This window comes from Dromiciops gliroides, chromosome 1 (assembly GCF_019393635.1).
Source record: "Dromiciops gliroides isolate mDroGli1 chromosome 1, mDroGli1.pri, whole genome shotgun sequence".
Taxonomy (NCBI): domain Eukaryota; kingdom Metazoa; phylum Chordata; class Mammalia; order Microbiotheria; family Microbiotheriidae; genus Dromiciops; species Dromiciops gliroides.
In genome coordinates this window covers 684,855,464-684,871,906 of record NC_057861.1, presented here as the reverse complement: position 1 = coordinate 684,871,906, position 16,443 = coordinate 684,855,464, and the positions used below count along the sequence as shown (strand labels likewise).

The window sequence follows — 16,443 nt, the reverse complement described above, 5'->3', positions numbered from 1 at the left end:
TTCTTGTGGTTTCTATATTTTACCTTTAAGAAATTGAAAAGGAAAATTATAATTTTGAGCACTGAATTTAACTATTTTCTGATCGTTGGATAAGTGAAAACTGTAGCAAACATGCATACAAGTATATCTGAGGTTTAGAAGAAGAATGTCTTTTCGGCATTACCTGAGATGGCATTTTCTGATGAGAATGGCAGTATGTTCTGTAAGACATTTGTCACTGCCTGAAGTAGACATCCAGATGATTCAAATTTGGGTATACATCTCTTTCTTTGTGGGAATTGTTGGATAGAAGGGAGAAAATCACTTCATATCTCTCTGCTGTGCCTGGGGTAAAGAAAGTGTTGCCTGGAATGATTTTGTGGGTTACCATAAAGAAATACTAGAGCTAGTCATCAAAGTAATCCTGAACCTAACTAAGCCTGCTGAAGTTAATTCTCTAACCTTGGATTTTCACCTAAGAAAGTTTCTTCTTAGGTTTGATGGTTTGAGCCAGGGGACCACTTTTACATTTAGTTTTTAAAAAATTTCCTAAAGTAAATATCTTAAAGGCCCCTTGAATTCTGTACAAGAAGTTATAAGGCTTCAGAAACTATTGCATCTTTTTTTTTTTTTGGTGAGGCAATGGGGGTTAAGTGACTTGCCCAGGGTCACACAAGCTAGTAAGTGTTAAGTGTCTGAGGCCGGATTTGAACTCAGGTTTTCCTGAATCCAGGGCTGGTGCTCTATCCACTGCACCACCTAGCTGCCCCCACTCTTGCATCTTTTAAACAAATGTAATGGATTTGCAATTTGTGGCACAATTTTTTTTAATATTTTATTTTTCTTTGGAGACCTATCCAGATGAAAAAAATAATTCCAAAATGGCACTTAAGTTTACAAATTTAAGTTTCTCTTTACATACCAAATTCCGTACAGGGGCTGATTGGTAAGCTTTCTTAAAAATAAACATTTTTTTTACTTAAACATTATTCATTAAATTTCCCATTACACTTTAATTTCAGGGACATTGTACTAAAGTTGTGGATAATTTAAGCAATAGATAGAACATTATTTGCTTTATTTATCCTTCATATTAACTTTAAGAATAAGAAAAAAATTGATTCAACTAGCAAATATAATATGTAAATGTGATTTCAGCAGAAAATTAAAATATTCCTGTATTCCATGCTTATTCTTTTCATATCATTTTACCAGATCTCAGCAGTGCCTGTTGTAATTGTTAAAGTACTTGACATTCTGTTAAACTGACATCTTGAATTCAAAAAGATCTTGTTTTTTCAGATTCTTTTCTGTGAAGTTCTGTTGTCATGTATAGAAATCTAAAATTATACTATAAAAATATATCTGAAAGACTTTATAGACTTGTTGGCTTATATCAAGAATTGTGTTTATAGATTTTATCAATCTCAGAAAGGTTTATTTAAATCAAAATAAGTAAATGTAAAAGATATTTATATATAAAACATTTTTTTATAAAATAAAAATTTCCATTCATAACAGATTGAATTTTTTTAGTTAGTATTGCCTAAAATATACTTTCCTCCTCTAAACATAACAATTTTAAACTGAGAGGTCAAATTTTGGAGTATCATGTGACAGGCCTGGACTGGAAATATTAAGTAGGAGGCAGCTTTTTAGATCAGAGAATTTTGGAGTTTGAAAGAACTTCATGTTTAGTCTAATCTCTCTTTATTTCAATATGAAGGTACAAATCCAGAGTGCCAAAGTAACTTGACCAGAGTTACCCCTCCTTGTTAGTTTGAATAGAGCTGAGACTAGAACCCAGGTCTTCTAACTTGCAGTGGTGATAATCTCTGAAGTATTTGCTTATAGACTATTTTTTTGCATGATTATGTAACTGAATTGTAGAAGTTTATATTTCCCACAATTTATTGGGGTTTTTTTCCCAACTGTAAGATCAAAAATTATAGCTGTGATGTCTAAAATCTAATGAGTGGTTGCCTTAAATTAGAAGCTTTAGCAAGAGTTTAGCCTTTTAAGTATTTATTAAAGTGTATTAGAAGTTAGTGAAGAGAGCGAGAGAGGAAAACCCTAGTTTAGATCTATTCAGTATAGCCAGAGAGAAAAACTTGCCTTTCCCTAACAGCCCACGTGAAGTTCTCCCTATTCTGCCTCTCCTGCTGCCAAGCTGAAGTCCGGAAACCAAAAAGGCCCTCCCTTCTCCCTGGCTTCTCCCAGAAGTCTCCTGTGAAACAGGAAACAGGGCCATCCACGCACACAGCTCCAAGCTAATTGACTGGTAGCTCTGATGGACACGACCCATTGTTGGTAGACACAACTTTCTGAAACCGATCTGACCTTCAAAACCCCAGAAAGGTCACTTCCGGACGCTAAGTCACATGCTTTCTTTTCATGGCAGAGCTTCCCTACAATATCCTTCTCAGCAGGTTGGTAGCTCTCTGATTCTCACACTACTTTAGGGATGTCCACCTTAAAAACAATTAGCTAGTCTTAAAGAGTAGATTTTTGATGGGACCAGTGTCCTCCCAGTCACTTGAGCTTCAGATCTGGGAATTTTCTTTGATTGTTCTCTGTAGTTGACCTTTAACATTTTATTGGATTCCAAGTCCTCTTGATTCTGTTTCCACAGAATCTTTTGCATCCTCTATTTCAGGCCTTTATCACTTTTGCTGGACTTCTGTAATAGTCTTCCAGCTGCTCTCAGAACTGAGCCCATTTCCTTTTCAACCTCTCCAAACACAGCAGAGTAAGGTTTTGTTTTGTTTTATTTTGTTCCAGATAAGTATTTTGCATCTATTAGACATTCATTTTTGAAATTGTGAGTTCCAAATCCTCTTCCTCCTCCTATACCCCGCTTGCTTCCCCTTCTCCCGCACACAAGGTAAGCACCATGATACCCATTATACATATAAAGTCATGGAAAACATTTCCATATTAGCCAGGGTGCAAAAAAACAAAAACAAACCAAAACCCCAAGAAAAAGAAAATGGAAAAATATGCTTCAATCTGAGCTGAAGGGTATTATCAGTTTAATTTCTGGAGGTGCACAGCATTTTTCATCAGGAGTCATTTGGAATTGTTGGTACAATAATCTTAAGGCACCTGACAGTATTATTTCCCTTATGAAAAGATTTCACTAGATTCCCTAAGATATAACCCCTTCCCCTGCCATTTATAACCCTTCCCAATATAGCTCCACCAAATGGTTCCACACCTATTCTTTTTTGTTGTTTTTTGTTTTTGGTGGGGCAGTGAGGGTTAAGTGACTCGTCCAGGGTCACACAGCTAGTAAGTGTCAAGTGTCTGAGGCCAGATTTGAATTCAGGTCCTCCTGAATCCAAGGCCAGTGCTTCATCCACTGTGCCACCTAGCTGCCCCAGTTCCCACCTATTTCATATTTATTTCCCTTCATACACTAGGGTGTTCTATTAAAATGAACTAGCTCTTTCCTGAACTCAACATGCATTTGCCACACCTCCATAAGTTTATTTCTTCATTTCTGTTTCATTGCTCAGGTATCAGCTCCTCTATGAGTCCTCTGATTTCTCCTGCCACCTCAGATTTTCCCATAGCACATTGTCTAGGTCACTCCTTTGCCCCATCACACTGTCCTATAAAATTACCTGTTACTTAAGGCAAGGATTGTTTTATAATTAAATAAGCATCAAGCATCTGCACAGACCTAGGAACTGGGAATAACAAAAACCAGGACCTATCATCATTCTATTGTGGGGTTGCAACACTGGAGACATATTTTTTCTATTCTCATCATCTAGTAGAGTGCCTTACATATTTTGTCCTGACCTTTGATTTCATCTGTGTCATGAGGAAATGCCCTTGACAACCAATATCTATTTGCTTTGCAACCAGTGGTTGCTAGGGGATGCCAAAAAGTTGAATGACTGCATTGTCAAAGAGCCAATGTCAGAAATGAAACTTTAACCTGGAGCTTCCTGCTTCCAAAGCTGACATTACTGTACAAAATGTCAATGCTTCTCATCCATAACCTCTCACCTTGTGTAGGGTAGATAGTCAATTAAATGGAATTAAATTGTGTTTTTTTTAAAAGTACCATTTAAGGGTTATCAAGAAGATCCTGAAGTTTTCTTTTGGCTAATCATTAGCTGTGTTACCTTGACTTGGTAGAAGTACTTGTCTGTTCCTGACATTCATAGAAATGAAATAGATATACTTAACTAAAGTGCCCTTCCCTAAAGAAACACTTACCTTTGTTTACTTTAAGTTGCAATATATAAATTGTGGTACTTGTATAAAATTTTTTGGATCTAAACGAGATATAATGCAGAAACGGACATGTTAATTTCCTAAATCTATTGCTTATGTCACTTTTTATAGCAAATCTACAAAGTAGGAAAGGAAACTTGGGATCACTTTTGAAAGCTATGTTGTGTTTTGCACTTAGTGGAGTAGCATTGCAAGTCAGTAAAGAGTTCAGTCAAAATTTAATTATCTGTTTGAGTACTTTGCTACTGAGTTAAAGGGCACCTGGAAAGTGATTTAAGGTTGTGCTTATCTTCAGAATTTTGGTTAGTTCACATTCATATAGTGCTTCAAGATTTTGAAAATGCCTTATATTATTTCATTTGGTCTTTACAATAACCCTTTCAGATAGAGGTTATTATCCTCATTTAACAGATGAGGATGATTAAAGTTAAGTGTTTTGTCCAGGCTCACATAATTGGTATCTGAACTAATATTTGAGCCCAGGTCTTCTTGCTACCGAGTCTAGGACTTTATCCACTAAATTATTTCAGTTGAGATATTTGCAAATCACTGAGCACAGTGCCTAGTACATAGTACGCATGTAACTACTTTTCTCTTTCTGTAGGTCTAGATGTCAATCATATACTTTTCCACAAACTAATATGAACTGGAAACAATACATCACCTTCCTTTAATCAGGGAGCTTGAGTAGGATGAATTTTTTGAAGTCCCTTTCAGCTTTAGGATCTGTGTGATTTAGATTTGAAGCAGCAATTTTTTGCCCCTGCTAATCCTATCTATCTATCTATCTATCTATCTATCTATCTATCTATCTCTCTCTCTCTCTCTCTCTCTCTCTCTCTCTCTCTCTCTCTCTATCTATCTATCTATCCACACACACATATATGTATATATTTATATATATGTATATATGTATATATTTATATATACCATGTCAAACAATATCTAGCTTTTCCCTAGCTTTTATTCTCAAATGCAGCATCCAGATAATGGAAAAAAAGAGTCTGAGTTCTAGTTCCAGATCTACCACTCACAATTAGAGCAAACACATAAAGTTTCTTGAATGGATTTAAGGACAGAAGTCCATTTTTTAAAAAATAGTTTTTGTGGCTCATATGGTATTTCCGTCAGATTCATTATTAGAGCACGTATCATTTGAGGGTAGAATGCAGGGAACAAAACAATAAGGTTGGTGGGGATTTAAGACCCTGGAGTTCTTTAGAGTGGATGTTATTTCCCCAGGAGAAGAGAAGTGATTTGCTATTGCAGGTTCTTTTTAAGAAGAGAAAGGGGGCAGCAGCCACATTTACTACTATCCCCATTTTGGGCAGAGGAAGGGGGAAGCTTTTGCTTGCTGCTTCACCCCAGTCCCTAAACAGAACAAGGTGGGTGGAGATTTTCTCCTCTGCACCTGATTCCCCAGAGTCATTCCATATCGAGTGCAGGAGCTGTTGTCCCCATGGAAGGAGGTTATAGGAGGCAGGGGTGGAGACTACCAATCCAAGCAGGGTTTTTCTGGATCCTTTTGGCAGCTTTCACTCCTGGGAACAACTCAAAGGATGACTCGGAGGATCGTAAGTTTTCGACTTTACAAAGGCTTCAGGGATTTATTCCTGTTTTATTTCCTGAGGGTCTCTATATTCTTTAAACTTGAACGAGTTCCTCACTCTGTGCCCAGAACCAAAGTAAGTCCTGTGGGCAATAAAAAATATTTTAAGTATCTTGTTTTAGAGAATTTGCTCAGTCAAGAAAAGTTTCTACCTTTCACAGATTATCATTCAACATACAAGACTAAAGCAGCAATTGTATAATTGTTCAAGGATATTGTTTGGGGGGAAATGAATATTAAATGTTTCTGAATACAGAAAAAATGAGAAGACTTGGAGCTGGGACCCTAGCGATTACCTTTTCCCACCAACTCATTTTATAGGTGAAGAAGAAACAAACCCAAAGGAACTAAGTTACTTGCCATAAGACACATTGAATTACTGGGAAAGCGAGGATGAGAACCTAGATCTCCTCATTTTCAAGTTCGGGTTTCTCTTTTTTAAAAATTTAAATTATGAACTTAATAACCATTAACAATGTCCCCTTATTTTACTTTTGAAACTCAGTTAAGTTATATAAAAAAAATTGTAGTCAAGGTGCATTATTCTAGCTCTTTATCTCACTTTACATGACTTCACATATACCTTTAGTTATTCATATCCTTTGCATTTACCGTTTTATAGCATGGTATGTTCTCTACAACATGGATATATGTGCATGTATGTGTGTATGAAATCTATGTTCTAATTGTTATACGTAGAGGTTTCCATTTTTTGGGCTGTTATTTCAAATAAAGTAGCTGTTAATGATTGTGCATGGCTGGGTCCTTTCCTCCATTCCTTGCCTTTTCATATTATCTTTAGGACAATGAAATGCACTTTTCTTTATACTCCCTCATTTATCAGAATAAACTATATGGGAGGGTGTTGTTTGAGTTGCTGAATTGCATCTTTTTTTCTGTACTTTTCACTATTCATGATTTTAATAAAGGAAGATGCTTGTAAAACAGACAGTATTGTAAATAGGAGACTTTTGAAATACATGTTTTGGCTTTTTTTTTTTTTCTTGCTTCCTTCTACCACATAGACTTATTTTAGACCATGACTTTGGAAGGAAATTTTAAGAGTTACAATTCTGAACTCTTCCTGTAATAAAATACAAGTTGTAGTTATTAAAAGCCATTGAGAAATTTTGTGCTTTAAAGTCAAGAGTGCCAGGGACACAGGAAAAAAAATCACTCTAAATGAAAGAGAATTTTTAAAAAATGTGTTTTTGGGGGCAGCTAGGTGGCGCAGTGGATAGAGCACTGGCCCTGGAGTCAGGAGTACCTGAGTTCAAATCCAGCCTCAGACACTTAACACTTACTAGCTGTGTGACCCTGGGCAAGTCACTTAACCCCAATTGCCTCACTAAAAAAAAAAAAAGTGTTTTATGATTTTCACTGAGTTTACTGTGCTAGCAGTAATCACCAAAACAAAACAAACATTTGCAATGGCAAAAAATATAACACTTGAGATGGAAAGAAATAAAACATTGGAACTTTGCTCCATTAGGTTTGTATACCTAGTATACCTCCCAGGTCCAGAAAATCCTATTGTTTTCAATGAAAGCCTCTTGAAAATGACATGTGACAAATATAAGGAATTCACAGAAACAGGGGAAAGATGTGTATGAACTGATAAAAGTAACATGAACAGGAGCAGAAAAAAAATACAGTCACTACAGGCAAAGCTAGCAAAGAGATCCCTTATAGAAGCTGAGTTCTGAGTAACTGAAAAATCAGAAAGTTTGAATTGGGTTCTAGAAATTGGAGTAGTGAAGGTGCCAAGCAATTTATGTAAGAGACAAACATTCCTATGATACATTTTCAGGACTATATATATATTTTTCAATAATCCCATTTTATTGTATAATTGTTACAAGGAAGCTCTGTTCTTCAAAAGGAGCACATCTGTAATCCAGATTATTATTCAATTTTGTTGTTATTTATTATTATTAAATTTTATTAAGAGAGTTCAGGAGGCAGCAGTACTGCTAACCTGTGCACTGTGATGCAAAAGCATTTTGCGTATCTCAAGACTTAAAACCTGTTATCTGTTTGGTTTTGGACCTTGTTAAAGTCCCACTTTTCCTTCCCCATTCCTACATGAATGAAGTCTCCCTAAGATATGTGCCAGTACTGGGGGAGAAATTTTTGCTGCACACTCCTTTTTTTTTTTTTTTAATGTATGAGGTATTTTATTTTTTCCATTACATGTATCTGCACACTCCTTTTAAGACTAGTTCACATAAAAATTCATCTTCTTAAAAAAGAGAAAATTAAGAGTTGTTATACCCACAATAATCTGTTAACAATGGAGTGGCTGACTTGAGGCAGTACTTTGAGTAGGATGAGAAAAGCCAATCAGTTGTTTAGGTTCTCCCGTTTATTCTTATTCTTCTCAGAAGATTGAATTTTCCCCTTTCTACCTGACTTAAGAGGCTATTCCTAAAACTATTGTTTTTGGTCTTTAGGGCTAGTTTAGAGCAATTTACAGTAGGGAGCAAGCTGGCCTCTTCTGGTTCCTTGTTCTTATCTGTTGCTGTGACTTAGCACTTGCCAGCTAGCAAATGTTTTTAAGATGGACTTCATTTTCTGTGAAAGCTTGGGTTTTTCTAACATGTATAATACAAGTATTTGACCTGCCCCCCAGGCTTAGCTCCTGGATAACAGAGGTGTTAAAATGTGCCTGGCATTTTGCTCTTTTATTTCCATGGCAACTGACAATTTCTGTAAAAATGAGTTAAATTATGCTATTTCACTTTATGTGATGCTGGATAATTGGTATATATAGCATGTTAATTTGGTTTGACTAATTATTTAGAAGATGTGTTCCTTCTTTCCTACCTTCTCCCTCCTCATAAATTCTAGATCACACCTGCTATCCTCCTTCTCTTTGGACAGCTGTTTCTGGTTGATTGGTTTAGCATGCAAAAGTAAAGGAAAATAATATAAAGGTGGTGTTTACTAACATGGCTGTGCAAATGAGCAGCTGCAGGAACTGACTCATTGCATAGACAATCAAACTTTGTTTAAACAGAGGAACTAAGTAAAGTCAAAGTGCTTCACTGGACCAGTTTACTTATAAATAGCAGATCCTGCCTTCTAGAAGTACTGGCCTTTGGGTGGTCTAGCATTCTGGCAATAAAACAATTTTTTTTCCCTTCGTGGGACAATGCATAAGAGACAACTTATTATACATAAAATGTAACAATTTGTTATAATTGAAATCAATAAACATTCATTAAACACCTACTATGTATCACATCTGTTATATGAACAGAATGTGTCCCATGTCTGATGCCCACCTGATGTCCCAGTAGAATGTAACCTTGAGGGGAGGGGCTGTTTTTCATTTATGTTTCTGTATCTCCAATATTTAACAGTGCTTTACCTCTTAGCAGACGTGTAGTAAGTACTCCTTCAGTTTAATTGAATGTTAGTTGTTTGTATATGTTTTACTATGTAATAGCTACTGTAGCTTTGAAAGCTTTAGACCCAGCTAAGAGATAGTCTGAACTTGGGATCAAAAGACCTGAGTTTGGGTCATAGTTCTATCACTTACTAATTACATGATGAGCATTCCTCTCATATAACTCTCCATCTGCTGATTCTTGGAATAGTCATTGGCTATACCTGCAACTTTCTCCTTTTTATCTGTCTTTTAACTAACCTGGCTTCCTTCAAGTATCAGCTAAAACCCACCTTTCTACAAGCAACCTTTGCTGGTCCCCCATTAATGTCAGTTCCTTTTCTCTGTTGATTACTTCTAATTTATCCTGTATATATTTTGTTTATATGTAATTGTTTGCATGTGGTCTCCACAATTAGATTCTGAGCTTCCTTGAAGGCAGGAATTGTTTTTCTTTTCTTCCACCACTCCCCCATCCCTTTCTTTGTTTTTTGTTTTGTTTTGGTGAGGCAATTGGGGTTAAGTGACTTGCCCAAAGTCACACAACTAGTAAGTGTCAAGTGCCTGAGGCCAGATTTGAACTCAGGTCCTCCTGACTCCAGGGCTGGTGCTCTATCCACTGTACCACCTAGCTGCCCCCTATCCCTTTCTTTGAATCCTTAGGGCTTAGCACAGTGCCAGGCCCACTGTAGACATTTAATATATGCATCTTTATTTGACCATGAGAAATTCATACAACCACACTAACCCAGACTTTAATTTCTTTGCCTATAAAAAGAATGGTGGGAATAGATGTTCCCTGGATCCCTTTCAGCTCTGAAAATAAAAAATTCTGTGATAGAAAGAGATGGCCCTCTGAAACTTAGTATTAAAAGTGAAGCCAACTTAGTATAGAAACTGATCATTTGACTTCTCTTTTGGACATGCCCTTAGTTAACTCATCCACCAACCAGGAAAAGACAAACAACCAATCATAAATACTATATGTCAGTCTTCTGATAGATCATGGAATAAAATGAACTGAATAACATGGTTAGTAGTAATCTTATTAGTAGGAAATACTATTAGAAATCTTTTTATATTTACATTATTCTACTTAGAGAAAAAAAATCCTTACATAGTAGCTTAGATTTAGAATCAGGAGACCAATATTTAGGTCTAGTCCTGCCATTTCTGTTGCCCTTGGTAAGAAATTTCATTTCTTTGTGCTTTAGTTCTCCCTACCGTAAAGATAATAATAATTTTACTATCAAGATCAAAAGTTGGTTGTGAGGATTGTATTAAATGTGAGCTGTTAATATTGAAGCTACAAGGAGCCAAGAAGGGAGGGTACCTTTACATTTTGAGGTTATGTATATAAATATGATTTTAACTGGGAATATATTTTAAATGAACTGGGTTTCCTTACGTCATGATAGATTGTCAGCTTTGGATGCGATGTGTCATGTAACAGGAGACTCTCAAATTTATCTTGTCTGTTGGTCTCCAAAAGATTTTATTTTATTTTGTTGTGGTTTTCTCTTCCTACTCCACACTCCTAGAACTGCATTTGATCTCTCTACAAGAGTGCAACATTTAAAAATGTGTCAAGTAAAGCTTGAAAATAGCCCATTTCCTCAACTCCTAGCTTTTGTTCCCTTTCAGATCTCTCTCTCTTTGCCACCCACAGCTGGAAAACTAGATCAAAGGTATTTTAAAGCTAGAATCAGAAGACTGGTTAGCAGGTGATCACAGTTTAAAAAAAGGATTAAATCTGTTTTGGCAACAACTTGTAAGTAAGCACAAACACATCCCTTAGCTTTCAATTACTTGTTTATTCACCTGCCTCTTTGTAGCTATAACAATAGTAAAACAAAAATCAATTAAAATAATCTTTCTTAGCTACAAGTTTCAGGTACACAATAGGTAGCTGTAGCTAAAAGTATATTTAGATATATTATCAGAGGTCTATGACTATCTCTTGTCATATGTGCACATGTAAATGCCTAATAACATTTAAGGGTGAATTTTTCCTGTTGATGAATCCATTCTTCTCTTCACTTTCTCCTGATCTCTTTTCCTTCCCCCTTACATTTCAATACTAATCTGTGCTATATTTCGTAGTAGAGTTTTCCTTTAAATTTATAAATAATATATACCAAGCATAACTTAATATTTAGTTATTATAAAAGGTATAATTTAGGGGGGGAAGGGATGATTTATTTCTTCAAATATTTAAAAGCTGCATGGAAGCCTGGTGTATTGGATTAGGGTGCTAGATTCTGGATCAGTAAGACCCGAGGTTCAATTCTCACCTTGGACATCTACTAGCTGGGTGATCCTGTGCAAGTCAATTAGTAATATCTTTGTGCCTCAATTCTTGCATCAGTAAAGTAAGAGGCTTGGTCCACCTTGATGGTTTCCAAGATCCCTTTCAGCTCTAAATCTATGGTATTATGATCCATTAAGAAGAGGGGTTAGACCTGTTCATTGTCACACCAAGAGGAAAAAACTAGGATGACTGGATAGAAGTTACAGGGAAACATTTCTATTCAATAGAAGGAAGACTATCCTTATTCAGCAGTGCAATGAACTGTCTTACTGATGTATTGAGTTTTTTCAGTAAAGTGTTTCAGCAACAACTCTGACTACTTATTGACCGACTGACTGACTGATATGACGCTTTAAGGTTTGCAAAGCACTTTACATATGTCATTGAATTTGATCCTCATAATCATAATAGCTACATTTATATAGTGATTATTATGTGCTAGGCACTGTGCTATAAGCACTTTAGAAAGATCTTATTTGGTCTTTTCAACAACCCTGGGAGGTAAGTGTTATTTTTATCCCCATATTACAGTTGGGGGGAGGGGAAAAGGGAGAGGTAGAGAAATTGTGACTATTTTAAGGACTATTAAGCATTATTGTTTCAAGTGTTTTGCTGCTGTTAGAAAATAATTATTAATAATGGATTTCTTGGGGGACCCAGGGATCAGTTTCTCAGTCCCTTCTGCCCACCACTTCAGAAAGTCCTGTTCTCGATATTATTTGGGACAAACCCAAGGGAACAAAAGAAATGGAGATAGATTCTTTTGTTTAACTCAGTGAAGGACCTATGGGATCAAACCACACCTAGGTAATGGAGCACCTTCAGTGGGGGTCTTTTACATTCTACTCCCTGATGTCATCTGTAGAGTTCATTTTAATGTACACCAACTTCAAGTCATGTCAACCAATGGAATTGAGTGATGCTAACCAATTAGCTTTGATCAACGTATAATGACCTGCCTCTATCAAAAGAGGATAAAAACTCTTGGGACCTCCATTGGCTCTCTGGATGACCTCTTGGCTTGGCTCTCCTTCTTAGGACAATATAGGGCTTATGAACTCCCTTGGGTCTCCTTGAGACCACATGCTGTCTCTCTGAGAGACAGCATGGGTCTTTTGGGCTTTTTTCCTGATCTCACTAACTGCCATGCTAAAGGGCTTTCCCTGCTTTCTCTACCACTCAGCCCGAGATCATGAGAAGCTAGGGAGACTCATGGTCAATCCTTTACTGGCATATAATATTAATAAATTAAAATATGCCTAACCTAAACTGGTATCTGTAGCCATAACAATTAATTTAAAAAACAGTTTTAGCTTAATTTAGAAAAATACACTTCAAAGAATCAGTGAAGGTCATGTGGCAAAATTATGGTGGCTTCTCAAATGTGAAATTAAAAAACAAACAAAATTCAATCATTTGCTTCTATAGAGTTGTTAGATTCCAGGCATCTGCCTTGGTTTGTATTTTCTCACTGTTGTGGTCCTTCATGCCATCTCTCAATTGCCTGGTGATGTTGTTGTTCTGACTTGTGATGTTCCAATGATTGATAGATTGAGAATTGTTTGTTCAGCTACGTTTGTTATTTCCTAAAAGGCATTAGAAATCAAACAGTTCTTTCCTCATTAACACAAGTATGAGTCCCTAAAAGGTGACAGGGCCTTTTTTCAGTAGACCTCCCCCAAGGCAATTGGGTGAAAACAAAAATTAGTTACTGAAAGGAAGAGTACTAGTGTTCAGAGTTTGTACTTTTAAAAATATACATTTAATTAATTTTTTCTCAATTATATATAAACAAAAACTTTTAACATTCATTAAAAATTTTTTTGAGTTCCAAATTCTCTCCCTCCATCACCTCCCCTTTTCTTGAGAAGGGAAGCAATGTGACAGATTATACAGGTTTAGTAATGCAAAACATTTCCATATAATCCAGTTGTAAAAGAAAATATAGACCAAAAACCAAAACCAAACAAACAAACAAAAAAGCAAAACCAAAGAATGGCAAAGTTTTTTTTAAAAAAATGCATTCAGATTTAATCAGTTCTTTCTCTGGAGGTAGGTAGCATTTCTTTTTCTTTTTCTTTTTGGTAGCATTTCTTTTTATTAATCGTAAGACCTTTAGAATTATTTTGAATCATCGTATCCCTGAAAATAGCTGTCATTCACAGTTGGTCATTGTGCAATATTGCTGTTACTTTGTACAATGTTCTATTGATTCTGCTCATTTCACTTTGTATCAGTTTATGTAAATCTTCCCAGATATTTTTCTGGAGATTTCCTGCTCGTCATTTCTTATGGCATGATAGTATTCTACCACAATCATATACCATAACTTGTTCAGCCATTCCCCCAATTGATGGGCATCCCCTCAATTTCTAATTCTGTTCCAACACAAAAAGAACCACTATAAATATGTGTTTATGTGTATTCATATTCTTTTCCTTTGACTTCTTTGGGGTATGGTGGTATTGTTGGGTCAAAAGATATGCATAGTTTTATAGCTTTGGGCATAGTTCCAAATTGCTCTCCTGTGTAGTTAGACAAGTTCACAACTCTACCAACAGTACATTAGTGTCCTAATTTTTCCACATCTACTCTATTTGTCATTTTTCTGTCATATTACCCAGTCTGATAAGCATAAGGTGGCAGATACCTCAGAGTTGTTTTGATTTGAATTTCTCTAATAAATAGTGATTTAGAGTATTTCTTCATATGGCCATAGATGACTTTGATTTCTTTGTCTGAAAACCGCCTGATCATATCCTTTCACCATTTATCGATTGGGCAATGATTTGTATTCTTAACTTTTAATCTATGTTTCTACAACCCTTTGTCGAAGAGAATTTTTATTGCATTATGGTATGAAAAGGATGCATTTAATATTTCTACTTTTCTGTATTTGACTGTGAGGTTTTTATATCCTAATACTTGGCCATTTTTTTTAAGGTGCCATATATTCCTTATACTCCTTTCTATTCCCATTCACTTTTCTCTAGAGAAAACCTTAACCTCTTTCTTGTTTATTTTATAAATAGATTTATCTAATTCTGAGAAAGGAAAGTTAAGGTCCCCAAATAGTGTAGTTTTACTGTCTATTTCCTCCAGTAACTTATGTAACTTTTCCTTTAAGATTTGGTTTCCATGCCATTTGGTGCATATATGTTTGGTAATGATATTACTTCATTTCCTTTATGGTTCATTGAAACTTTCATTCATTGGTATTATTACCTTTTAGTAAAATCTAGTTTCCCTGATTATCTCTTTTAATTAGGTCTCTTTTTCTTTTGCTTTGTCTGAGAGCCCAGTCCCTGATTTTTACTTTGTTTATGTCTCTCTGTTTCAAGTGTATTTCTTGTAAACCACATATTGTTGTATTCTGGTTTTAAATCCATTCTGATATCCATTTCCATTTTATGGTTGAGTTAATATCATTCACCTTCACAGTTATGATTACTAGCTGTTTATTTCCCTCTATCCTCTTTTTCCCCCTTTTGTCCTTATCTCTCTTTTTTACCTTATCCCTCCTCAAAAGTTTGTTTTGTTTTCAACCACTACCTCCCTTAATGTGCCTGCCCTTCTATCAGCCTCCCTGCCCTTCTCTTATTCCCCCATACTTCCTCTCTTACTATCCTATAAGGTAAGATCAATTCCTATAACCCAACTGAGTCTGTATGTCATTCCCTCCTTGAGCTCTGATAAAAGGTTCAAGTACATCTGCCAGCCCCACCCCTCTTCTCCTTTATTGTAAAATTTCTTCCTTTTGCACCTCTTTTATATGAGACAATTCTCCCCATTCTTTTTCTCCCTTACCCCTTCTCCCAGTGAATCCCTCTTTCTCACCCCTTAATTTAATTTTTTAAAAATCACCCTATCACAGTCAGCTCATGTTTGTGCCCTCTGTCTATGTATACTCCTTCCAACTGCCCTAATAATGATAAAGTTCCTAAGAGTTGTAATTATCATCTTCACATAGAGCAATGTAAACATTTTAGCCTTATTGATTCCCTTATGATTTCTCTTTCATTTTTGCCTTTCTATGCTTCTCTTGAGTCTTATATTTGAAAGTCAGATTTTCTATTCAGCTCTGGTCTTTTCATCAGGAGTGTTTGCAAGTCCTCTATTTTCATTAAATATCCATGTTTTCCCTTGAAGGATTATACTCAACTTTGCTAGATAGGTTATTCTTGTTTATGATCCTAGCTCCTTTGCCTTCAAGAATACCATATTCTAAGCCCTCTGATCCTTTAATGTGGCAGTTCCTAAATGTGTATGATCCTGACTGTGGCTCCACAACATTTGAATTGTTTATTGAATTGGCTATTTGTAATATTTTTTCCTAGATCTAGGAGTTCTGAAATTTGGCTGTAATATTCCTGGGAGTTTTCATTTTGGGATGTCTTTCAGGAGATGATGGGTAGATTATTTCAATTTTTATTTTACCCTCTGGTTCTAGGCTATCAGGGCAGTTTACCTTAACAGTTTCTTGAAATATGATCTCTAGGCCCTTTTATTGATCATGGCTTTCAAATAGTCCAATAATTCTTAAATTGTTTCTTTTCTAGGTCAGTTGTTTTTCTAGTGAGACATTTCACATTTTTTTCTATTTTTTCATTCTTTTGAATTTGATTTATTATTTTTTAATGTCTCATAGAATCATTAACTTACACTTACCCAATTCTACTTTTTAAGGAATTATTTTCTTCAGTGAGCTTTTGTACCTCTTTTTCCATTTGGTCAATTCTACTTTTTAAGGAGCTTTTTTCTTGAGTGAATTTTTGTACCTCTTTTTTCATTTGTTTAATTCTGTTTTTTAAGGTGTCATTTCCTTCAGTCTTTGTTGTGCCTCTTTTCTTAAGTTGTTGGCTCTCTTTTCATTATTTTCCTGCTTCACTCTCATTTTTTTTCCTG

General features: G+C 35.7%; 1 protein-coding gene across 1 annotated transcript in view; it reads left to right on the top strand.

Moving 5' to 3' along the window:
• The first annotated feature begins 5,243 nt into the window (after positions 1-5,243).
• PKD1L1 (polycystin 1 like 1, transient receptor potential channel interacting) overlaps positions 5,244-16,443 on the top strand; it is a 166,545-nt gene continuing 155,345 nt past the window's right edge. Inside the window, exon 1 of the mRNA XM_044001117.1 lies at positions 5,244-5,870. Within this exon, the coding sequence (XP_043857052.1) occupies positions 5,687-5,870 (184 nt within the window). The 5' untranslated portion in view covers positions 5,244-5,686. The remainder of the gene's footprint in view (positions 5,871-16,443) is intronic.